Source organism: Gadus macrocephalus, chromosome 5 (genome assembly GCF_031168955.1).
Source record: "Gadus macrocephalus chromosome 5, ASM3116895v1".
NCBI classification, from domain to species: domain Eukaryota; kingdom Metazoa; phylum Chordata; class Actinopteri; order Gadiformes; family Gadidae; genus Gadus; species Gadus macrocephalus.
This window is the reverse complement of record NC_082386.1, coordinates 18,533,723-18,558,728: the sequence shown is the minus strand read 5'-3', so window position 1 is coordinate 18,558,728 and position 25,006 is coordinate 18,533,723. Positions and strand designations below refer to the sequence as shown.

General features: G+C 50.6%; 2 protein-coding genes across 2 annotated transcripts; both read left to right on the top strand.

Annotated features, from left to right (window-relative positions):
• The first annotated feature begins 150 nt into the window (after positions 1-150).
• pacs2 (phosphofurin acidic cluster sorting protein 2) lies at positions 151-14,056 on the top strand. Its single transcript, XM_060051537.1, has 13 exons — positions 151-342; positions 944-1,048; positions 1,138-1,244; positions 2,087-2,241; positions 3,153-3,263; positions 4,044-4,152; positions 5,217-5,249; positions 7,572-7,614; positions 7,721-7,763; positions 8,519-8,657; positions 9,195-9,418; positions 10,589-10,702; positions 11,782-14,056. Exons 1-13 carry the CDS (start codon positions 166-168, stop codon positions 11,898-11,900), a joined length of 1,479 nt encoding a protein of 492 aa, XP_059907520.1. The 5' UTR covers positions 151-165; the 3' UTR covers positions 11,901-14,056.
• A 248-nt stretch (positions 14,057-14,304) lies between these two features.
• Positions 14,305-24,652, top strand: dcaf5 (ddb1 and cul4 associated factor 5). The gene is made up of 9 exons (XM_060051423.1): positions 14,305-14,771; positions 15,429-15,572; positions 16,419-16,455; positions 16,844-16,983; positions 17,947-18,076; positions 18,824-19,037; positions 20,577-20,643; positions 21,242-21,360; positions 21,747-24,652. Exons 1-9 carry the CDS (start codon positions 14,480-14,482, stop codon positions 23,340-23,342), a joined length of 2,739 nt encoding a protein of 912 aa, XP_059907406.1. The 5' UTR covers positions 14,305-14,479; the 3' UTR covers positions 23,343-24,652.
• The last annotated feature ends 354 nt before the right edge of the window (positions 24,653-25,006 follow it).

Here is a 25,006-nt window from a genome sequence, read left to right as displayed (position 1 = left end):
CCCTCTGGTGGTGAGACGACAGACACTGCAGTCCTGATTTCTGATGGCTGACATTGGTGCCGTGAGACATCTACACACACATAACGACATACATTCTGTTAATACAACAGCTCCAAGTGCATGAATCTGGATTCACTCTCTAAGCCCTAGCTGCTCCACAATGACATGAATCTGGATTCCCTGTCTAACCCCTCCTCCTTTCCTTGCAGGCAGGAGCCCAAGTTAGCGGGGCGTCGGGGCCGCAGCACGTCCCTGAAGGAGCGGCAGCCCAGCCGACCTCAGAACGAGAGAGCCAACAGCCTGGACAACGAGCGCGCCCTGGACACACGCTGCCACCTGCAGGTGGGAGGGCGGCACTGCAGGCCATCACACTTTTATTAAGGACCAAACTGCATTGGTGTTGCTGCCACAACCTGGTCTGCTGCAACATGGTCAATACAGCAGGTGTCCTATTGGTTATCTTTTGCGTAACTCAGACATAGGTTTCAATTCTGATTAAAACCTGACCAAATCCTTGGAAAGTCACCTACTTCCCCTTTCACTGTGCGTTCACCCTAAGCGAATATTCGCTCTGCGTGTTCTCGCGGTTCGGCTCGCGCAAGTTAACTGGTTTGATTTTAGGATAGGGTTTTGGAGGATAAAGGAAGAAGGAGGGTCTCTCTTGTGAACATCAATCCCTTTCTCCGACATGCTGCGGTTCACTCTGGACTTCAGGGAGTGAACGCTGATTGGCTGCCACGACCAAGCATCCAGCGAAATTTGCGGAAAAGGGAAAATGTTTTAAACGGTGCGAATTGTTTGCGCAAGCTCAAACAATTGTTAGGTTAACCCGCTTCCCGTATAAAACAAAGATAGCCAGGATAAGATGCTACACGATCTTAAGTGCTATTTTTTAGATGACGGAGGCTGATGAGTCTGGGTGCGTTTGTTTCGCTCCACACAGATCCCCAGGAAGACGGTGTACGACCAGCTGAACCACATCCTGGTGTCGGACGAGCACCTGCCCGACAGCATCATCCTGGTCAACACCTCCGATTGGCAGGGCCAGGTGGGCGGGGCCCCGGGGGGTCTGGGGCTCTTTGACCCCTGACGGGCTCTAACGTACGGCCGTGTGCTCCGTCTCCCCTCGTCTCCCAGTACCTGGCGGACGTGCTGCAGAACCACCAGCTGCCCGTGGTCTGCACCTGCACCACGGCCGACATCCAGGCCGCCTTCAACACCATCGTGTCCCGCATCCAGAGATTGTACGTAGCCCTCTCTCTCTCTCTCTCTTTGTGTGTCTGTCTGTCTGTCTGTCTGTCTGTCTCCCTCTCCCTCGCTCTGTCTTTGAGTCTGTCTCTCTTTCTGTTTCTCTCTCTCTTTCTCTCCCTCTCTCTGTCTCTCTGACTCTCTCTCTCTCTCTCTCTCTCTTCTCTCTCTCTCTCTCTCTCTCTCTCTCTCTCTCTCTCTATGTCGCTCTCTCTCTCTCTCTCTCCGTCTCTCTCTCTCTCTCTCTCTCTCTCTCTCTCTCTCTCTCTTGTTCTCTTGCTTTTTATCTCGTTCTCTCTCTCTCTCTCTCGCTCTTTCTCTCCCTCTCTCTGTCTCTCTCTCTCTCTCTCTCTCTCTCTCTCTCTCTCTCTCTCCGTCTCTCTCTCTCTCTCTCTCTCTCTTGTTCTCTTGCTTTTATCTCTCTCTCTCTCTCTCTCTCTCTCTCTCTCTCTCTTTCTCTCCCTCTCTCTGTCTCTCTCTCTCTCTCTCTCTCTCTCTCTCTCTCTCTCTCTCTCTCTCTCTCTCTCTCTCTCTCTCTCTCTCTATGTCTCTCTCTCTCTCCGTCTCTCTCTCTCTCTCTCTCTCTCTCTCTCTCTCTCTCTCTCTCTCTCTCTCTCTCTCTCTATGTCTCTCTCTCTCTCTCCGTCTCTCTCTCTCTCTCTCTCTCTCTCTCTCTCCTCTCTCTCTCTCTCTCTCTCTGTCTCTGTCTCTCTCTCTCTCTCTCTCAGGGTTAGGGACACAGCAGTGTGTCTCTGTCCCCAGCTGTGACTCCCAGTGTAACAGTGTGTCTCTGTCCCCAGCTGTGACTCCCAGTGTAACAGTGTGTCTCTGTCCCCAGCTGTAACTGTAACTCGCAGACCCCGGTGCCCATGAAGGTGGCGGTGGCGGGTCCCCAGCATTACCTCAGCGCCGTGCTCCGCCTCTTCGTGGACCACCTGACCCACAAGACCCCTGATTGGCTGGGATACATGCGCTTCCTCATCATCCCCCTCGGTGTGTAGCCTCCCCATTCAAACGATAAAGCTCTTTTCTAGATACTCAAAGACGCTTGACAGAGTGAACACAAAATAAAATAATTAACAAGAACGTTGATAAGTTAAATATATAAATGGAGGAAGGGGGGAGAAGGGAAGGAGGTTATGCGGTGAAGGCAAGAGGTGGGTTTTAAGGGCCTGTTTAAATAAAGGGAGAGTGCTCGGTTTTGGAGGAGTTCCAGAGAGAGGTGTGGCGAGTGAGAAGGCCCAGCCTTTTGTGTTTCAATGTACTTATTGTACTGTTGTGTGTCTTTAAATGCCCCCCACTGTGTACAACTTTTGGTCGGTCCGGGACTGTCTTTCAACGAGACGAACCTGGTTACGTAAAATATCAGTAAAACACATCATGGCCAGGAGGGAACTCCTCAGAAACCCCAGCGGAGGAGAACGGGAACCTTGAGAAGGAACCCGTTCTGCGATGAGCAGGAGTGAGCTAGGAGTGAGACACACTAGGCTTAGGGAGCCAGACTGGTATACAAACGGCATGTGGCTCAGGGGGTAGAGCGGGTAGGCTGGATAAGTGTTGAGGTGTCGCGGAGCAATACACATCACCCTGACTGCTCCTGGTCAGCCGGCTGTCGCCTTGCGTGGTTGACAACACCGTCGGTGTGTGAATGTGTGCATGAACGGGTGAACGTAAGGCCATATTGTAAAGCGCTTGGCAACTGGTTAGAAGCGCGGTATAAATGCAGTCCATTTACCGCCATTTCCAAACAGAGAACACATCACTGAGCCGGAGGTTACCAAACCAAGGTCTCACCATCGGAGGTCTTACGTTAGGCTTCTGTCTCCCTAGCGCCTCTCTCTCCCGCCCTGACGTTCCTCCTCCTCCTCCTCCTCCTCCTCCTCCTCTTCCTCTGTGTTGCCCAGGCGCCCACCCGGTTTCCAAGTACCTGGGCTCCATCGACTACCGCTACAACAGCCTGTTCCAGGACGCAGCCTGGAGGGAGCTCTTCCACAAGGCCGAGGCCCCCGTCGTGGGTAGGAGGCGACCGCCGGCCCCCCCCCAGGGGCCAGTAGGGAACAGAACCTGGGCTCTCGTTGAAATAGAGACCTGCTTTTATCACAAACACAGCTGGTAGAGCCCTGGGGTTTCTGCGATGCGAAAACCGCGGACGGAAATCCTGGAGTTTGGTACCAAAAATGGAACTGTAAAACGTGGAATACTGCAGAAACACAATCTGTTTCAACATTTTCCATAATTTGGCAGAAATTTATAAAAAATAACAATAATAAAAAGTAGGCCTGATTATTTTGGTATCCTTACAGATGAGTAGGAATGAATAAATAACTCATTTTTCGATTTTTTTGGAGAGGGGGTTTCGTCGAATCGTCACAAGTCACGACTTTGAGAAACATGTCAAAGAGGCAAGACGGCCAAGTCCTTTTAAAAACTAAAAAAATCGACCCACGCTCTGCTATTCAGAGTAGAGTGATACCAAGAGTATTATGAGTCGAGGCATAAACTGTTGAGGACATTCAGAACAAAAAAAAAAAAATGAAATAAACTGATTTCATAGGCCTTTAAGCTAGCTTTTGATTAAAACTGGTGTCTGCTTGAAATATTAGTTAATCATCAATACATTAAAAGTGATCAATTAAAGTCGCGACGTGTAAGATTGGGCCACTGGTTCAAAGAAACGACAAAGTGACCACGGACGGATGGACGTACTACGGACGTACGGACGGACGCGTCCATCGATTGGTTCCGTGTTGTGTTGCCGGGCCGACCGTGAACCCCACTTCCTGTGTCCCCAACAGCGCAGGAGAGCCCAGACGTGGTTGCCAGAGTAACGCAGTACATGCTGGGGGCCAACGGGGCCCACCAGCTCCCCATCGCAGAGGCCATGCTGACCTACAAACAGAAGAGGTAGGTCTGCTCCCGGCCTGCCCCCCAGAGGGGCCCCCTAGTGCCCCCTAGTGGCGTCAGAGAGCACCGCTTCACATGCGCGTTTCTAGTAACAACCGCCGCGGCCCGCAACGTCAACTCAGCTCTACGTGAAAAACCTGCAGTACTGAAAAATACTATTTAGCATTGTGTAGCGTCTCATCCTAGCTATCTTTGTTGTATATGGGGAATGGGTTAAAAGAGTTAGAGTTTGTTAGTGCTTGAGACTTGGTTATATGAACATCCTTACTGTACCGAAAGCGATATACTGTTTCTCTTTCTTCTGACTTATGTACAATTGTAAGTCGCTTTGGATAAGTCGCTTTGGATAAAAGCTTCTGCTAAATGACCTCAATGTAAATGTACAATCTTAATGGGACAGTTGGTCGGGGATTCACGTTCCCCATTGGTCTAAAAAGGACCAATGAGGCGGGGTTGTTTCCCAGAAGGCGTGTGAGGCGGTACTCTCTGGTACTGGAAGATGGCCGCGTGTCGGCGGCTCCTCTTTAAACACGCACACACACGCACGCACGCGCACACAAACACACACACACACACACACACACACACACGCACGCACGCACGCACGCACGCACGCACGCACGCACGCACACACACGCACACATGGGTTTTATGTTCGAATGGGAACTGGGAGCTTTGTGTGGGTGAAGGTGGACTTATTGTTCTGTAAACCAGCAATATTCGATTTCTGGGTTAGTGTTGTAACTGTTAAATTAGTGTTTCAAAAACATGTTTGCTTTAACGATAACATGTGCAAAGAAGGAGCATAGGTGAGGGTTAGAGCATTGGGCTTCTAACAATGTATTCTGTATTCGATGTATTCGATAAGGAATTTTGGAAGACACACTCCATCCAGCTAATAATCCTGTAACAATATAACCCTAACTACTGTTTGGTTTCAGGGATATATCGTGTGTTTATCTACATGTTGTCATTAAACCGTGGTCTCCATCTCTGTGTGGGAATAACATGTGTTTTTTTTCCCTGTCCTGTTTATTTTTTGTTCGTCCTTTCTATCTCTGAAGGAAAAAGAGCTTTCATTTTGATTTTGCAGTAAGGTATTGTGGCTACGCTTGAGTCTGTGTGTGTTTGCTGGAGATCCTGTGCTTGGTTCTGTGTGTCTACGACCCCTCGTCTCCAACCCTCCGACCCGCCTTCCTTCCAGTTCCTTCCGCTGCCTGCTACTTTAACGGCCGTCTGGTGTAGCATCCAGTACCGGAAAGCTCCTAACTCCCCAAAAGAAAATACTGTCGATCGAAAAATCACAATGCAACGTACATTTTCGTAAAAAAACACGACCGCTAGGACCAAATCTATAGCTGTGCTAAGTTCAAAATGAGCCAGAAAAGACTGACCTCTTCAGTGTATGAACATTTTAACGATATCCAACTCCAGGTTGTTATCGGAATATCTCAGATTTCCTTTGATCTGCCTTTAACTGAGCAAGTCGTAGCAGCAAAGCGCCAAAAAGCATCGTATCATTCCGATATTCGTTAGGAGTAGCGAATTATCGTGAACGTTTGCTGACTTTTCCGAGAGGTATCAACTTGTTAAAGTGGCATGAAGCCAGTATCCTTCAAGCTCTTTGTTCCCGTCCCTCTTGGCCCCGCCTCTTCCTGTCCAACCCCTTCTACTTCCTGTCCTCTGTCTCCTGCCTAGTTTCTGTCTGTTATTGGCTTGCGTCTACATCTAATACATCACGATGCAAATCTACGAAAAACTGATAAGATCACTGTTTATATTAATTACGACGTACGTTTAGTACTGTCCCTTAAAGGTGACATATTATACCAACAGGTGCGGGTGTGATTAGCCATTACAAGCTGTTTTGAAAATCACAACTGGTGGTATAATATGTCACCTTTAACGTACAAAAGCTAAGTTGGTGATGGGGTTTGATTTCTATTGCTTGGGTACCCTTTAAGCGGACACTCAAATCAAAGGTACCGCAGAAAAGACCTCACACATGATCATCTATTCACGATCATCCCCCCCTTGAGCGGCGAGTTGAAGGCAGGCCACGTACGCTTGTCTGTGTGGATGAGTTTAAATGTTTTTCAGTTGGAGTGTGTTGTGCTCTGGTGGTAATGGAGAGAGAGAGAGAGCGAGAAAGACAGAAAGAGAGAGAGAGAGAGAGAGGGATGCTGTGTAGACTCTCGCTCTTTTTCTTTTCCTTTCTCCTTCCCCTCTCTCTCTCTCTCTCTCTCTCTCCTGTCCCCTCTCTCCCTTCTCTGTAGTCTCTCTGTTTCCTCGCTGGGGAGCCGCTGGCAGGTCTCCTCAAGGCAAGAGCACCAACCCTCTCACGTAGCATTAGCTGCGCGGTTAGCCTAGCCGCTAGCTGCCTGGCACCCACAGGTTATTTTTCTGGTCAGCCCCAGGAAAATAGTTTAACCGTCGTTAGCTAGCCGTAGCTAACTGCCGTTAGCGAGCGGGCTAACTGTCGTTAGCTAGCTGTAGCTAGCATGCACTACCACTACTACAGGTAGTGCATGTGGGAGCTCCATCACTCGGTTGCTGCTCTTCCTGTGCGATGGCGGTCGGCACTGTCTACCTCCTGGTTCAATCTATTATTTTACCGCAGTCTCTCGCCGTCCACTTCCTGGTCCAACCTATTCTTTTACCTCAGTCTGTCGCTGTCTACTTCCTGGTTTCAACGTATTCTTTTACCTCAGTCTGTTGTCGTCTAAACCCTGATTAATCTGCTGCTAGTCTTGATGTGCTGGGCTGATCCCAAAGGAAACCCTGAGATCTTTCCTCCTGCTCTGAAAGATGTGGTCTTTCCTCCGGGGAAAGGGGGTTGCATGTGTGCTGCTCTCTGCTGAATCATGACAGCATGATCTCGCTGGAAGGTTCCCCCCTGTCCTGGTTCCTCCCTTTCCTGGTTCCCTAGCCTGGCTTCCAGCAGAGCATGCTTCGACGGGGTGTAGTTTCTGGTTGGTCGGTGACTCATGTAGTATCCAAACTACATAGTTTCCTACTATCCATCGGAAATGACTAACCCTAGTGGTCGGGATGATGGAGGGGACTAACCGTATGAACTAGTGATGAATAGTAAAGTCTTCTACCCTGAAACACCGGGGCGCTTCTGCTTCTGGGCTGTTGGCTCTTTTGATTTCACCTTTACGCTTCCTCAAATCACGTAGAACGGCCCTACTGTCGACGGCATGTTGATATTTCATTGTCTCTTGTCACTCTCTCTCCGTCTCTCTCTCTCTCTCTCTTGTTCTCTTGCTTTTTATCTCGTTCTCTCTTTCCCTTCCTCTCTCCCCTCTCTCTCTCTCTCTCTCTCTCTCTCTCTCTCTCTCTCTCTCTCTCTCTCTCTCTCTCTCTCTCTCTCTCTCTCTCTCTCTCTCTCTCTGGTCTCCCACTCTGCCTCCCAGCCCTGATGAGGAGTCTTGCCAGAAGTTCATCCCCTTCGTCGGGGTAAGTCCCTGCTGACACCTTCTCTAAACCGGCAGTGCATCGGCAGTTTACAATTTGCCGGTCCTGGTTCTGCTGGTAACCCTCATCTTCTGCCCGTTCTCTTCAGATGGTGAAGGTCGGGATGGTGGAGCAGGCTTCAGCTACGTCAGGCAAGATATAAGAAGATGTATCACGTGATGAGAGTTCGGATATATCACGTGACTAGAGTTCGGATATATCACGTGACTAGAGTTCGGATATATCACATGACTAGAGTTCGGATATATCACATAACTAGAGTTCGGATATATCACATGACTAGAGTTCGGATATATCACGTGACTAGAGTTTGGATCCCATCTCTAGAGTTCGGATATATCACGTGACTAGAGTTCGGATATATCACGTGACTAGAGTTTGGATCCCATCTCTAGAGTTCGGATATATCACGTGACTAGAGTTCGGATATATCACATGACTAGAGTTCGGATATATCACGTGACTAGAGTTTGGATCCCATCTCTAGAGTTCGGATATATCACGTGACTAGAGTTCGGATATATCACATGACTAAAGTTCGGATATATCACATAACAAGAGTTCTGATACATCACATCCCTAGTATACAAGCAACAGACGCTTTACCCAAAGTGAACCACAGTAACTACACTACACACGCCGGTTCAGACACAGCGTACACATCATAGGGTCGCCTCCTTGTAGGGCTGTGGGTATCGGGGATCGAACCCCGAACCCTTAGGTCCCCCCAGCCCTGGTGTCATCAAAGTGGCGAAGACCTGAGGGGTGCGGACCCGCAGACCCCCACGAGCCCCTGCCCCAGACCTAGGCCGTCAAAGTACCCTCTGTGCAGACTCGGAGCGTGTTGTGTGTGCTGACGGTTGCCCCCCCCCCCCCCACCCTCCAGGCGACTCTGACGACGCAGCTCCCCCGGGCTCCTCGATGCTGTCCTCCACCCCCCCTCAGGGGTCCCCCTCCCTGAAGGAGGCCTCGCCCACGCCGCCCCCCTCCTCGCCCTCCGTCCACACCAGCTTCAGCGCGTACAGGTAAGCCTCCACAACGCTCCGGGGTCCTCACCGTCGGGGACGCGCCGCCATTTTGTGAGGGCACCAGGGAGTTGTAGTCCAATCCCGAATAAACGTAAATATACCTTTGTGTAAAGGTACTTTTTGCCACGTCTTGCATGTAAAAGACGCTGTGGCGGTTTCAAACTGCTGATCTCTTAATCGTACATCTAGGTGGACACGCCCACTTGTGATGTCACTAAAACACAGGAAAAGGCAGATTTTCAGACGGCTTGTAAAGACTATTCACGCTCACCCCTGGTGGCACAATATCACCCCTTTAAAGTGTGAGGCCTGTTTGCTCCCCGCACGCTGAAGAAAGTGAACGGATTACAGATTAAAACAGATTAAAAACAAACGGCTGTGTGTTTACGTGTGTTGTGCGTGCACGTATGTGCGCATGCGTGCCTGCGCGTACGTGTGTGTTCGTGTGCGTGTTCGTGTGTGTCCGCGTGTGCATGCCTGCCTGTGTGCGTGTCTGCTGCGCGCGGTTGATGGTGTGCGCTGCGTTAATCCCAGCTGCGGCGGGCCCGGGGAGCTGATGGGGCTGCAGGTGGACTACTGGGTGGCGCCCGCCGAGCGCAAGAAGGACGTGGAGAAGCGCGACGCCTCGTCCAAGAACACGCTGAAGTGCACCTTCCGCTCGCTGCAGGTCAGCCGGCTGCCACTGGGGGGCGCCGAGGGCAACCCCTCGCTGCCCACCATGTCCATGACCGTGGTCACCAAGGAGAAGAACAAGAAGGGTGAGCCACGAGCGGCACCGCGGCGGTTTGACGCCTCTCAACATTTGGGTTGATTTTTAAAATGGAGATTTTGTTGTGTTCTCCTTTACCCCGGCTTCACCACGTTTGCTTAATGAAATGTTGGTACGTTGATTTATTTCTGTGAGTGATAAGAAATCACTCACAGAAAAAATGATGGGGTTAGAATGATGGACTCGAGATGCAGTTCAGTAAGGAGCCGGTAGGGTTAGGCAGTGGGTTCAGCTACAGGTCATTAAGGACCAGGTAGGGGTTAGGCAGTGGGTTCAGATACAGGTGATGAAGGAGCCGGTAGGGTTAGGCAGTGGGTTCAGATACAGGTGATGAAGGAGCCGGTAGGGTTAGGCAGTGGGTTCAGATACAGGTGATGAAGGAGCCCGTAGGGTTAGGCAGTGGGTTCAGATACAGGTGATGAAGGAGCCGGTAGGGTTAGGCAGTGGGTTCAGATACAGGTGATGAAGGAGCCGGTAGGGTTAGACAGTGGGTTCAGATACAGGTGATGAAGGAGCCGGTAGGGTTAGGCAGTGGGTTCAGATACAGGTGATGAAGGAGCCCGTAGGGTTAGGCAGTGGGTTCAGATACAGGTGATGAAGGAGCCGGTAGGGTTAGGCAGTGGGTTCAGATACAGGTGATGAAGGAGCCGGTAGGGTTAGGCAGTGGGTTCAGATACAGGTGATGAAGGAGCCGGTAGGGTTAGGCAGTGGGTTCAGATACAGGTGATGAAGGAGCCGGTAGGGTTAGGCAGTGGGTTCAGATACAGGTGATGCAGGAGCAGGTAGGGTTAGACAGTGGGTTCAGATACAGGTCAGCAAGGAGCAGGTAGGGGTTAGGGGGGAATCTTGCTCAAGGATGCCTACAGGTTAGGCGGCTGACATTGGGGGATTGAACCCACAACCTTTTTGCCTGGGAGTCAAACACAGCAGTCGCGACACTATCCTTTCCCTTTGTAGCCTGTAAATATGTTTTAATGGCATTTGAATGGCTTTCAAAGAGTTTACAAAGTTACCTGTTTTAGCTACGTGGTTCAGTTAACTCTGTCCGAGGGGGACTTTTATTTTGAAGTTATCATTGAAGTTATTACTTCAATGGAAAGTGAAACCAATGCCAGCCTACCACAATAAAGGTTTGTTTTGCCCCTCTCCCCCCCCCCAGTCATGTTCCTACCAAAGAAGAGTAAAGATAAGGAGGTGGAGAGCAAGAGTCAGCTGATCGAGGGAATCAGCCGCCTCATCTGCACTGCCAAGCAACAGCAGACCATGTTGAGAGGTACCCTCCCTCTACTTAGTATGTACCCTCCTCGTACCCTCCCTCTACTTATGATGTACCCTCCTCGTACCCTCCCTCTACTTAGTATGTACCCTCCTCGTACCCTCCCTCTACTTATGATGTACCCTCCTCATACCCTCCCTCTACTTAGTATGTACCCTCCTCATACCCTCCCTCTACTTAGTATGTACCCTCCTCGTACCCTCCCTCTACTTATGATGTACCCTCCTCGTACCCTCCCTCTACTTATGATGTACCCTCCTCGTACCCTCCCTCTACTTAGTATGTACCCTCCTCGTACCCTCCCTCTACTTAGTATGTACCCTCCTCGTACCCTCCCTCTACTCATGATGTACCCTCCTCGTACCCTCCCTCTACTCATGATGTACCCTCCTCATACCCTCCCTCTACTTAGTATGTACCCTCCTCGTACCCTCCCTCTACTTAGTATGTACCCTCCTCGTACCCTCCCTCTACTTAGTATGTACCCTCCTCGTACCCTCCCTCTACTTATGATGTACCCTCCTCATACCCTCCCTCTACTTAGTATGTACCCTCCTCGTACCCTCCCTCTACTTAGTATGTACCCTCCTCGTACCCTCCCTCTACTTAGTATGTACCCTCCTCGTACCCTCCCTCTACTTATGATGTACCCTCCTCGTACCCTCCCTCTACTCATGATGTACCCTCCTCATACCCTCCCTCTACTTAGTATGTACCCTCCTCGTACCCTCCCTCTACTTAGTATGTACCCTCCTCGTACCCTCCCTCTACTTATGATGTACCCTCCTCGTACCCTCCCTCTACTTATGATGTTGCTGTTTGAGGACCAGTCTTGTAAGATGACCCTCCCTCTACTTATTAAGTACCTGTTAATAACATGGGGGTGGTAGTCCGCTAAACAACTCAGTTGGCCACCTGTCATCCGGAACAAGCTAATAAACCAAAACCAAGATTTATATTCCAACAAACTGTTTTCTGACCCGCTCTTGTGTTCTTCTGAACATGTCTTGTTCTGGTCTACCGGGCTGTAGATCGTGAATAACGTTTTGTGTGCGTCGGCTTGCGTCCCGCTGCAGTGCTGATCGACGGAGTGGAGTGGAACGACGTCAAGTTCTTCCAGCTCGCCGCCCAGTGGTCGTCCCACGTCAAGCACTTCCCCATCGGGATCTTCGGCCACACCAAGGGCCCCTACTAGAGGCCCCCGGCCCCCAAAAGACTGAAAACAAACAAACACACACCCCGACCCCATGCCCTCCCAACCTGCTACCCCGCGTCATAATGTTTGCGTGTTCTTTTTTAAATTAATTATATTTGTTACGTACGTGCAAACGACGCTCGTCAAACAGAGCCTCTTGAGGAGAGTTCCTTCCCGCCTTTTTTGAAAACTGATGTTTTTATTGAAACTGGTGGAAACTGACATGACATCGTGATTTGAGTATTAACGTCGTAGTGTTTTCCTCTCCCTCTTTTCACTCGCAGCTTGGTGTTATGATTGAGCTTTTGATTTTGAACACTTCAGTTTGTGAGTCTCTGAGGCTGTCTGGATTGTGAAGAGCTGGTCGTCTTCTTGCTCGGGTCAACGACGACTCAAACCTCCTGCTTTGAGACAAAGAACAAACACAAGACCTTTGACCTTTGACCCCGTGTGTTAGTTGGAACACGTATGGAGTGTGCAATAGAGCTTTTTCACAGGGCGGCCATGTTGTGTTTGTTCGGGGGGGGGGGGGGGGGGGGGGGGGGCGGGGGTGGAAACCTTCTAGAATCTTTTAAAACCATGACAACTCGACTCACACCATTCTTAGTCCCGCGTTCCATTTCCGCCCTCACCCATGTAGCAGTTAGAACTTAGCCTTACCGTTGAGTCATCACGGTTTCACCAAAGGTATCTACAAGGTTCCCCCACCCAGCGTACCAATATGGCCGCCCGTTGGAAAGGTCAATAACGAGCAATGTCAAGATGGAGGCCCTGCCTTACCTGTGGTTTTCTTTCTTTGTTCAAGCGTCCTGTCTTCTCTGAGCTACACGGTCCTCGTTTTTCAAGATGCACCTTGTCTCAACGATTTTGAGTGTCAATGATCTTAATGATAATGTTTCGGTTAAAAAAAGGCTACTGTTCTTCTGACAACCAAACCGATAGCACAAGATTTAAATTAAGTTCAACTAAAAGAAGGTACGGAGAACTAATAAAACTGTTATAGCTGCAAAAATATTGACGAAAAAAGGGCAAAGCTTCAGGTTTTTTTAATCAACGAGTATTTTCTAACGAATGTCTGTTTATTTCCGAACCTCTGCACTGTCCCCCGTTTCCCAACACACTCCGGTCTATGAACCAGGTAAGACTTGGCCTAGACTTCTCCACAAGCCTCTCCCACTCTCGACACACCCACGCTGTTCCAGCTCCCCCCCCCCCCCCCCCCCCCCCCCCCCCCCCCCGCCAAGACCCTCGAGGAGAACATACCGCCCCCCCCTGAGGGCACTGTAATGTAAAGCACTTTTGAACCGTTTGTCCCGGTTTTAGACCAGTATTTAAACGCACTGTAGTCAGTCCATCCGAGCTTACCAACCGCACAAAACAACGTTGATATGCAATCCAGAAAACGAGCCAGTAGACCGGTCACTCTGAGTACGATAGGCCCCCATATGCCACTCGGAACACGAATCATAAGTTTGATGGGTTTTTACTTAATGGACCCCCCCCCTCCCCCATAACCGCCCCCAATCCCCCTTCCCACCCTCTTTAATGGTCTTTACTAAACACATCTTAATCAACCGACCCATAATTAGTAAGTTGGTAGGCCTTCCTATGGCAGCAATGGGACAAGCATCAAGTTAGCTGTTGACGTGTGTTAGCGTTTCTAAAAAAGTTTAGCAGTGTTATAACATGATTTCGATTTTGTCCCCCTTTTTACTTACGAGTCCTCGGTTTAAAAAAAAACCTCAACTAATATTGACAATGTATCGTTTGTTTAAATGCCATTTATTTATATCCATTGCCAATTTTTTTTAATAAGTGCCTACATTTCCCAATTCTGACAAATCAACTCCGCCCCTGGCTTATGGTGCTGAGTCTGGTGTTTGCTAATAAACTTGATTGGATGTCGTGGACGGACGCTGCTTTGACATCATATCAGAAAACATGTCGAGAGTCGGTCTACCTACCGAACGTCTACTGCGCAGGGAGGAGCCGACACCGTGAAGGTGGGGCGCAGCAGAATTAACAACAGACCCCCCATTGTTGATTTCTAGACGACATTTTAGCCCCTTTGTTTTGTATTTGTCTTGAAAAGGCTTGTTACGCGTTCCCACTGTAATCCCAACATTGGGAGTAATAAAACTACTATACACACTATTCATATCGGCTCTTTTATTTCATTTGGGGTATTTTAGTTATTGTATATTAGTCAAAGTTAAGATGAATAACTTGATAGGCATAGCCTATAGCACCTTTTTTTAAATAACCCAAAACAGAGTTACAAAGTGTTTCAACCAGAGCTAAAAACGTATCCTGCAGACACAAAACCAAAACAAACACACACATAGACACAAATGAACCCCAAATTGACTTAATTGGCCTTGCTGGGTGAGAGTGGGGTCATGTGTCAGAGGGCTCGCGCTGAGTGACAGCCAGGGGGAGAAAGAGCGACGTTGCACCGGAGCAGGAAGCTCCCCGGTATGGGTAGAGCAGCACAACGTCGGCGGCGCACACAGACTGCGGGGGAGCCAGCAGCGTGATGTAGTGGAGGGATTAAGCAGCACAGTCGTGCGCGATAACCCATGCAACAGAGCCGCGAGAGCGCCGACAGACAGCCGAGCCATGTCGACGGGGGAACAGTAGGAGAGGTTCGCAGGAAGGGGAAAATGAAGGAGCTGAAGGGATGCGGTATGCGCTCTTGCCTGGGCTTTCTGTCCCAGAGACGGCTCCGTGGACAGCCCCTGATGAAGGAGGACTTCCAGAGACGCAGGCTGGCCGGCTGCACAAGTCTCTTCAAGAAGGACCTGCTGGGACACTTCGGCTGTGTCAACGCCATTGAGTTCTCCAACAACGGAGGGGACTGGTTGGTGTCCGGTGAGTTGACAGACCACGGGGGCTGTGGGGTGGGAGAGCATCGGGCTCTTTTGTTTTTATTTGTTACTCCCCCCCCCGCTAACGTCGCCCGGCTGTAGGCGGACGGCTCGGCGGAGCTAATGCTAATCTGGCGATCCACAACCGCTACGTTGGCTAATGTGGCTAACGTCAAACCCTGCTCCCTTCCTGCGTACTTCTCCATTAGCGTGGTCACTTGGCGATCAAACGCGACCCCAGGTCGGATACGGGCGGTGGTCTCTAAACCAAACTTGACGGATGTTGTTGTCGGGAGTGGATTGCACGAATTAATGTGTTTATTATTGATTTTAGGTGTTGAACCTTGGCACCTTTTGTGGTCTTTGGAGAGTGGATGTGTTTTTACTGTGCCGTGACGTCACTACCGCCTGCTGAATTCACACGGGGTCAAAACAGTCTTGGTTAACATGAACTTTGAATCAGACGGAAATTAAATAAAACCAAGTTATTGATTTAGCTGTTGTGGATAGGCACAGAGGTCAAGAATCCAAAATGCCAATTTGCATGCTGTTTTGCGTGGCACTGTGTCAAGCTTTATTTGAATGTAGGTGATATGGGGAGGGTTATGAACGCATGATGTTTTAACTGCGTTGAACTGTTGCGGTGAATCTTCATGCACAGGTGGAGACGACCGGCGTGTGCTCCTATGGCACATGGAGAAAGCCATCCATGGGCGCACCAAGCCTGTCAAACTGAAAGGAGAGCACCTGTCCAACATCTTCTGCCTGGCCTTCGACAGCACCAACACCAAAGTGTTCTCTGGAGGTAAGGCTGCTTCCTGGGCGACATTGTGGCTCAGGAGGTAGAGCGGGTTGGCTGGTAACCGGAAGGTTGCTAGTTTGATCCCCGGCTCCTCCTAGCTTAGGGTCGAGGTGTCCCTGAGCAAGACACCTCACCCTGACTGCTCCCGACGAGCTGGCTGTCGCCTTGCATGGCTGACACCGCCGTCGGTGTGTGAATGAATGGGTGAATGTTAGGCAATATTGTAAAGCACTTTGAGAGAGCACTGGCTACAAAAGCTCTGTATGAATGCAGCCCATTTACCATTATTTACTTCCTGCTGGCACCAAACTTTGGGACGATAAGGATGAGGTAAACCTCATCATCAGTGTGACTGGCTTTAGGGTCAAGGAAGGACTACGGTAAAATACATAGGTTTCGTTACTGCAACGGCCAAGGGACGGTCTGATAGAATACCTTGATATTTCATGTTTACAGTGAGGTCTCCTGATTTTTAAAGTTGAATTATTAAAAAGACAATGCATCTTGCAGCAAATTCAGATAAAATACATTAAGGAGCAGGTAATGGTTACTGGCGAGGCAGACCTTGCCAGTAGCCATTACACTATTCTGCCAACCGATACATCTGTTTATTATCCATATGAATACCTTAACCGTTTTATGTGTCCAATTGACTGGCTTTCCTGCACTTTAAAATAACTAATATAACACATTTGACCACAATTGCCATTTCTGAACTCCAAACATTGAATCTGTTGTTTAGACAGAGTTTTGAAGTCGAGTCTTTTCAAACCATTCGCATGTTTTCTTTGTGTGTCTCACGCTCTCTCTCTCTCGCCCTCCCTCTCTCTCTCTTACCCCTCCCCACAGGAAATGACGAGCAGGTGATCCTACACGACGTGGAGAGGTGAGTCGCAAACACCGTCGGAACTTGGCGAGTTCTCAACATCGGAGCAAGTTCTTGATTTACGTCGACGCCTCTCGCTGCCATGGCGACAAGGACTCGCGCACAAGAGCTTGCACGGAAGCTTCCGTGCAAGCTCTTGTGCGCGAGTCTTTTTTTCACCCTCCAGGGTGACAAGGATGCGTGCACAAGAGAACTAGCGTGCACGTCTTCGCTGACTTCCCGCCATCTTGTGTGTTGCGCACGTGCGATCTCTTGTGCACGCACGGGCGCTCTCTTGTCCACTCACGTGCGCTCTCTTGTCCACTCGCGTGCGCTCTCTTGTCCACTCACGTGCGCTCTCTTGTCCACTCGCGTGCGCTCTCTTGCCCGTGCACGCTCTCGCTCTTAGGGGGGAGACGCTGAACGTGTTCCTGCACATCGACGCTGTGTACAGCCTGTCCGTCAGCCCCGTCAACGACAACGTGTTCGCCAGCTCGTCGGACGACGGCCGCGTCCTCATCTGGGACACCCGCGAGCCGCCGACCGGGGGTGAGTGGGTCGCCGCGGAGACGGTCGCCGCGGAGACGGGGACCGTGACCCCGTGTTCCGAGCTGTTGTATTTTTGTTTTTCTTTGGGGATGTTGTTTGTTGTTTTTCTTTTGTTTGTTCGCTCCTGCATTTACACAAGTTTTTCAATTAAATGTATGTATACGTGTTACGTGTTTACGTGTAAACTTTAAAATTTTGTAAATGTTCACTTTCAAACAACGTTAAAGGGGACCCATTATGCTTTTTCGGCTTTTATGACCTATAAACGTTGTTATAATGATTGACAGTCATGTTTAACCATACTAAAGTGTCAAATAATGACGTACATGCATTTCGACGTATCCCCTGCTGACAGTCTGGGGTGGCTGTGCAGAGCGCTAAACACTCGGGACAACGTTTGCGATTCACTTGTTCACATTTCCGGGAAATCATCTACGTAGAGGCACTCCTGCCACGCCCCCATATGCCTGGTCAAATCTGCCCGCGCGTGCGCTTCAAGGAAGGTAACCAATCACAACGGAGTTGGGTTGGCAGGAGGGGGGCAAGGGGGCGGAGAAGGACGAAACCGAGCGTTGACAGAGAATGCTGAAAGCGCCCAGATGAGAGGAAGAGTTTCCCGAAAATCGTTTTTTGTGCTGGGATTCGTGTCAGGTTGCGCTATAGGAGTCATTAATAAGAAATTAAGACCAGAAAAGTAGTATAATAGGTCCTCTTTAACCTTTCGCTAACATTACGTTCACATAGATTATTTTTTTTAATCTTACATTTTGATCATTTTATCCAGAAATGTAGTTTCAAATATAAAGTCTTCATTTAGTCTCCTATCTGTTTGTGATATTCTTATCCGCGGTGATCTATTGCGGAATGTGAACAAGCCTTTGTGGCTCATCTACCGCCTTTACATTTGACCGTGAACCGCTCTGTCCTCAAAGTGACCAATGAGACGGCTGTGTTCCTCCGCAGAGCCCTTCTGTTTGGCCAGCTACCCGTCCGCCTTCCACAGCGTCATGTTCAACCCCGTGGAGCCCCGCCTCCTCGCCACCGCCAACTCCAAGGAAGGCGTCGGCCTCTGGGACATCCGGAAGCCCCGCAGGTAGGACACGCCCCCAGCGGCCATGTTGGATCTGCGGTTTTGAGCTGTCATGTGATTAGTCTGCTTATGGTATTGTTTGAAAGTTAAAAGTGTTGACTGGTGTGTAAAGTTTAGATGTGCTGTTTTGGGTCCAGTGTGAGTTCAATTTCGGAGGGGCTCACTTTGACGTTGATTTAGTGCATTGAATTTTGAATTTTTAAATGAGCGTTGAGGTCGTCATCGTTTTGAAGTTCAAATGATTGTATTGATATGCGAACTGTGGCCACCAGAGGGCACTGTTGTCGAGGCCAGCCAGCTCCTCAGCATACTTTAGGAAAACTGATGTGATGAAGTCAAATCATTGGGATCATTGAATTGATCTCGATGTGTGTCTCGAACATTTTGTAAGCGTAAAAATGGATTAGCTACTTATTCTCATTGAATTATGATTATTATTGCCACACAACACAATATATTAATAGCAATGTTTGACTTGCATTGTTATTAATGTTATTACTGCTCATAACACCGTCTGTTGTACAAGTACCAGCTTTGTCCCACTCTCTCTTTACAACTGTCAAAACTTACCGACGATTAGCATTAGCCTCCTATCAACATCCTTAACTGTGTGTGTGTGTGTGTGTGTGTGTGTGTGTGTGTGTGTGTGTGTGTGTGTGTGTGTGTGTGTGTGTGTGTGTGTGTGTGTGTGTGTGTGTGTGTGTGTGTGTGTGTGTGTGTGTGTGTGTGTGTGTGTTGCGCCACCGTTAGCTCCCTGCTCCGCTACGGCGGGAACATGTCCCTGCAGAGCGCCATGAGCGTGCGCTTCAACAGCACGGGCACCCAGCTGCTGGCGCTGCGGCGCCGCCTGCCGCCCGTCCTCTACGAGCTGCACTCCCGCCTGCCCAGCTACCAGTTCGACAACCAGGGCTACTTCAACTCCTGCACCATGAAGAGCTGCTGCTTCGCCGGCGACAAGGACCAGGTACCGCTGGACGGAGCGCGCGCTGTGTGTGTGTGTGTGTGTGTGTGTGTGAGGGTCTAGAGGAGGGGGAGCTCGAAACACACATCCCCCTCGTTGATGCTCCTATCCCTGGGTAGACATAGAGTGTGTGTGTGTGTGTGTGTGTGTGGGTCTAGAGGAGGGGGAGCTCGAAACACACATCCCCCTCGTTGATGCTCCTATCCCTGGGTAGACATAGAGTGTGTGTGTACATGCTTGTGTGTGTGTGTGTGTGTACATGCTTGTGTGTGTGTACATGTGTGTGTGTGTACATGCTTGTGTATATAATACACACATACACCCACGCAGACACACATGGGCATGTGGATGTTTGTGTGTACACACACACACACACACACACACACACACACACACACACACACACACACACACACACACACACACACACACACACACACACACACACACACACACACACACACACACACACACACACACACACACACACACACACTACTCTTTAATCTTTCTCTCTCGCTCTCTTATCTCGCTCACTTTCTCTTGGTTCTGTCTCAAACTTACCCGTGATTGCATCGGGCTGCCCCGAGGGGGAACCCAACCGCCCGCTGACCCTAACGCAAACCACCCGTCTGGGATTAATAAAGCTCCCATTGGGCGAGGGGGGGCTTTAGATTCCAGCCGTCAGCACATGTTTGCAGTGTCCTGTCTGCCCCCTAGTGGTCAGATAGTGATAATGCATCTTTAGTTTTTTTTTAATGAAGTTGGATTTAAGAAGAGCTGATTCTTTGTTTGTTGAGGCTTGTTTTCTGGGGCCTCATCTTACCATCACTCAGACTGGTTTTCTTCAAAAGCTATTTTAGTAGTGCTTTAAAATACATTCTGAAGTCGTCTAAAATACATTTTGAAGTCGTCTAAAATACATTTAGAAGGGGTTTGGAAAGCATCTAGCAGTAGTTTGGCCCGGTGTCGGTGGTTGAGAGCGGTGGTCGACGGCAGACCGGCTGCAGCAGGTCATGGGCCTCCTGAGCTGGGTGCAGGGCTGTGTTTAGTGATCTGCTGACGGACCTCCAGGCCCTACATGGAGTCCCCCTCCTTATGTACTGCTCCCCCCCCCCCCCCCCCCCCCCCCCCCGGTGACCCAGACCAGGAATAGATGGTCAAAGTAAATACAAGGACAGAGAGCTGCTCAATGTTCACCGAGCATCGTCAACAGCATTGCCTTCACCTAGAATCACCCGCTCTGATGTAGTCTTAGCAATGAGGTGTGTGTTCAAGTAATCATGCGCTTGTAATTACTTATGCTTGCATGTTACCTTGCTAGGTATTAATATGAATTCATTGAAATTAGTCATTTAATTGTATCATATGCTTGTATTAACGGATATCAATCAATAATTATGCCAAAATGATTATATTGAACTGGCTGGTTGAAATGGGTTGGGGTAAAGACTGTGCGTTTCTCCCGTATACACTCTCCTCAGCATCGTTTTGATGTTTGACATTGAAAGAACTTCTTCTCTGGGTTTGTCCTTCCTGTAGTACATCCTGTCGGGATCTGATGACTTCAACCTCTACATGTGGAAGATCCCTAAAGACCCTGCGGCTGGTGAGTGATTCCTTTACCCCGTTCCTCTGCCAGCACCACCACATATTCTCTATCTATAGATCAATATATCTACATATCAATAGCGATCTATATATATATATATAGATCTATCGATGGCGATCTAGATATACGTGTGTCTATAAGTGATGTTAACTCTTAAGTACTAATAAATCTATATAGATTGTCGAGATCGCTATCGCTAGATCTACATCGATGGCAATACATCTTCGAGATATTGATATCGATACATCCAGAGCTATCTATATATATTTCTTATATATCGATAGATCGGGAATGTATCCCTTTGTTATTCATGTACACATTTTTGGGAGGACTTTTACTTTGAAGGTGGAGGGTCCCATGACCCTAGTACCTCCACCCTTAATCCGGCAGATGCACACAAAATGGCCACTTTACCCTATGCACAACCTGACAATCTGTGTCAGGTTTCAACCCCCACCCTGTGGGGAGGTGGTTTGTGGGGACACCGCCCCACCCCAGTGTGCCCATCATGTCCACCACCCTGTGGGGAGGTGGTTTGTGGGGACACCGCCCCACCCCAGTGTACCCATCATGTCTTCCTGTCGGGGGTCCTCAGGCCGGGTGGTGAACGGGGCCTTCATGATCCTCAAAGGCCACCGCTCCATCGTCAACCAGGTCCGCTTCAACCCCCACACCTACATGATCTGCTCCTCGGGCGTGGAGAAGGTCATCAAGGTGAGGCCCCCGCAGCGTGTGTAGTCGTCGTCTGACCGCGACATTGAAGCTAAATGGTAAAAAAAAAAAAGGAACGTACCACTTTATAAAGGTGTGACATGCTGCCACAAGGTGTGAACGTGATCGGCCATTGCAAGCCGTTTGAAAACCGGCCTTTCCCTGTGCCTTGGTGACGTCACAAGTGGGCTGGTCCACCTAGCCTACCCAGTGGACTGTGGCCCCCTTGTGATGTCACTAAAACCGATTTTCAAACTGCTTGTAATGGCCAATCCCACTCACACCTGGCGGCAGGACAGCACCCCTTTAATATCCTAGCCACTACCGGCTGGTCGGGTTTAGAGTCACGTTCATGACCCCCCCCCCACCCCCCCCTGTGTGCCCCCCAGCTGTGGAGCCCCTACCAGCAGCCCGACAGCCTGGGGGACCTGGAGGGGCGCGTGGAGGACCGGTCCCGCTCCCTCTACACCCACGAGGAGTACATCAGCCTGGTGCTGAACAGCGGCAGCGGCCTGTCCCACGACTACGTCAGCCAGTCCATCCAGGAGGACCCGCGCATGATGGCCTTCTTCGACTCGCTGGTCCGCCGCGAGATCGAGGGCTGGAGCTCCGACTCGGACAGCTACCTGAGCGACGGCGCCATCCTGCAGCTGCACGCCCGCGGCCGCCGCTCCACGCGGCCCGCCGCCACGGCCGCCGCCGCCAGCGTGGCGAGCGCCGCCATCGCCGCCGCCGTCGCTGCCGCCACGGCGACCTCCGCCGCCGCCGCCGCCGCGGGCAACGCCGCCTCGTCCTCCGCCGCCGCCGGTCGCCACGGCAGCAACGACAACGCCGCCGGAGGGGGGAGCTCGTCGTCGTCCTCGCTAGTGGGGCCGGACGCCTCCGGAGGGGAGGAGCCGGTGGCGGTGGAGGGGGCGGGGCGTCAGAGGAGGCGGGGCCGGCGGCAGCGGCACCACTCGGGGTTCCTCCTGGACCTGGTGAACGAGGACTCGGACTCCAGCGAGTTCTGGCTGGACCCCATGCCCCGCCCCCACTCGCCCAGCCCCCGGGGGAACGCCGCCCTGACCAGCACCCCCAGCTCCTCCCCCTCGGTGCCCGGGGGGGGGGCGTCGTCCTCCAGCTCTTCCTCCTCCAGCTCCTCGTCCTCCTCGTCCTCCTCCTCCTCCTCCTCGTCCAGCAGCGACGGGGGGGCGCAGCAGAGGCAGCGGCTCCGCAACGCCAAGCGCGGCGTGCTGCGCCGGCGCCGCCTGCTGGCCGCCGCACGCGCCGGCGAGCGCTCCGACTCCGCCCAGGCGCTGTTCTCGGCGCTGGACTCCTGCGGCTACCCGGAGATCACCGTGGAGGACCCGGCGTCCGCGGGCTCGTCGTCCTCGTCCTCCTCCTCTTCCTCCTCCAGCGGGGAGGAGCAGCGGCGGGCCCGGAGGCGGCGGAAGAGGAGGCGCCGGGCGGGCTCCCGCGGGGAGGACGGACCCCTCAGCCCGTCGGACTTTGTGTGCTCCAGTCCGGTCATGTCCCCGCGGAGCCCGGGGGGCGACCTCCTCCTCCTCCACCATCACCACCACCACCAGCCCCCCCGCCCGGGGGACGACGAGGAGGAGGAGGAGGGCGGGGGGGGCCCCAGGCCGCGCTCCCGGGCCGGGGTCCGGGCCAGCGGGGCCAGCAGGGGGGCCCTGGAGAGCTCGGACAGCATGGAGGAGTGTGTCGGCGTGCGGGGCGCCGTGAACATTACCCGGGTGTCCCCGTGCCCCGTGAGCCCCGGGATGAACGGGCAGCACCGGACACCCCTGTCGGACCTGGGCCCCGGGGGCTCTGCGGGGCCGGACCCCGGGGGCCCCAGGGAGGAGGAGATGGGCGTCAGGCTCCAGAAGGAGGAGGGCCCCTCCTCTTCCAGAGCCCCAGCACAGAGCACTCTGAAACGGACGTACACCTGCGCCCGGGAGGGCGAGGCGGGGGCTTCCCCTACGGAGAAAAAGACTAAGACTTGAGCTGTTGTTTTTGTTTTGTTTTATGAGTGATTTTGAAATAGCGGTCCTGAAAGTGAAGTTCTGGTTTCGCTAGTGGTTATGATAGACCGCCGTACATTTTAATTTTGTTGTGTTCAATTTCATGAAATTAGTCCTTGTCTCTGTAAAAAAAAAAAAAAAGATAAATATTGAAAAAAGGATGCTAAACAAATTTCTAGTTCTTACTCTGAACAAATATACCAGCCTGTGTTTGGTATAAAATCACGCACATATTTTTGCGATCACAATTATTATTATTTTTTTTTTAAATACAGATTAACAGACAGAAGTGCGACTATACTTGCGAATAGATACAGAGAAGTGTATGGATAAAAAGAAAAGGCAAGAAAGAAAAGGAAAAAAAACAACAATAAAATAGAAATGTGCCAAAGGTTACAAGCACCAGCCAGTGTAAACAACAAAATAATACATCCCTAATACGTCAAAACACACACACAGACAGACAGACAGACAAACCCACACCCACCAGGGAGATTCTGTGGGTTTACTGAAGCAAGATTATGGAAAAGGGATCACTTTAAAAATTCTTTCAGAGAATTAGCGGCAGAGTGCCAGTTGTTTAAATGGGTCTCAGTAGCTTTATTAATCCGAGCAGTTGAAAGTTCAAGATAAATTGCATCCAAAAAGGTGAGGACCCAGTGTCTGATGACAAAGGCGTGGGGAGGCTTCCATCGCACCACAACCATCTTTTTGGCAGCTGTCAGGCCTGCCAGCGCTATGCATATTTTAAGCTTGGTGATATTGAGCCTCGCAAAATCATTTAACAGAAGGACCGAAACAGTCACTGGTATTGTTACTGATAGTAAGTCAGACATTACGGATGACCATTTAGCCCAGAATCGTGACGGTGGTGGACAATCCCACATCCTGTGAAGGAAAGTGCCCGGAGGTTTCATAGTGCATAAACTACAGAAGGGATCACATATAACCTTCACACAGTAGAGTTTGCGTGGCGTTAAATATGTTCTATGAGCATAATTAACGTGATTTGTTGATGGTCGGGATTATGAGGAGCCTCCTTTATGTTTAACCACATCTCTCTCCAATCAAAATCTGGGTCCTGATCTGGGCAGTCACTTCTTCATACTCTGTCTAGGGGTAGATCAACATATGAGGCCTCCAAAAAAAAACGTATAGAGTGTGGACTCCATACCCCTGTTTTTACCCAGTACTGTAAACAATTTATACATTGGATGAGTAGGCAAAGGTTGTTGCCATGGGACCCTGTGTGCTTTAAGAGCTGATCTGAGCTGCAAATAAAAGAAAAACAAGGAACCGGGCAGGTTGAATGCACCACGAATATCTTGAAAGGAGCGTAAGCCCATGTCATCATAAATATCATTTAAAAGGCAAATGTTAGTGCCACTCCAATAAGATGGTGAGATAGGTCTCCTTCCAATTAACTGACCCTTGTTAGTATATATATGTGAATGCCACTTACAGGAGATCTTACATCCCCGTTCAGCTGTGCGCTAAGTCCGGATGAGATGGGAGACAATTGGGCCAAAGCGTAACTGACATTGCCTGTCTGAAATATTAGCAAAGAGGACATCCTGCAAAGATTCCATGGTCTTACTATATTTTCTACAATATTACGCCGGGAGACAAGGGCAGTAGGGTCACGC

Coding starts and splice junctions, on each gene's coding strand:
- pacs2 (XM_060051537.1), top strand. CDS start 166: ATGAATCTGGATTCCCTGTCTAACCCCTCCTCCTTTCCTTGCAGGCAG. Junction 4,153..5,216: donor CTGACCTACAAACAGAAGAG/GTAGGTCTGCTC, acceptor CTATCTCTGAAG/GAAAAAGAGCTTTCATTTTG. Junction 7,615..7,720: donor AGTTCATCCCCTTCGTCGGG/GTAAGTCCCTGC, acceptor CGTTCTCTTCAG/ATGGTGAAGGTCGGGATGGT.
- dcaf5 (XM_060051423.1), top strand. CDS start 14,480: ATGCAACAGAGCCGCGAGAGCGCCGACAGACAGCCGAGCCATGTCGAC. Junction 15,573..16,418: donor CACCAAAGTGTTCTCTGGAG/GTAAGGCTGCTT, acceptor CCCTCCCCACAG/GAAATGACGAGCAGGTGATC. Junction 18,077..18,823: donor GACATCCGGAAGCCCCGCAG/GTAGGACACGCC, acceptor CGCCACCGTTAG/CTCCCTGCTCCGCTACGGCG.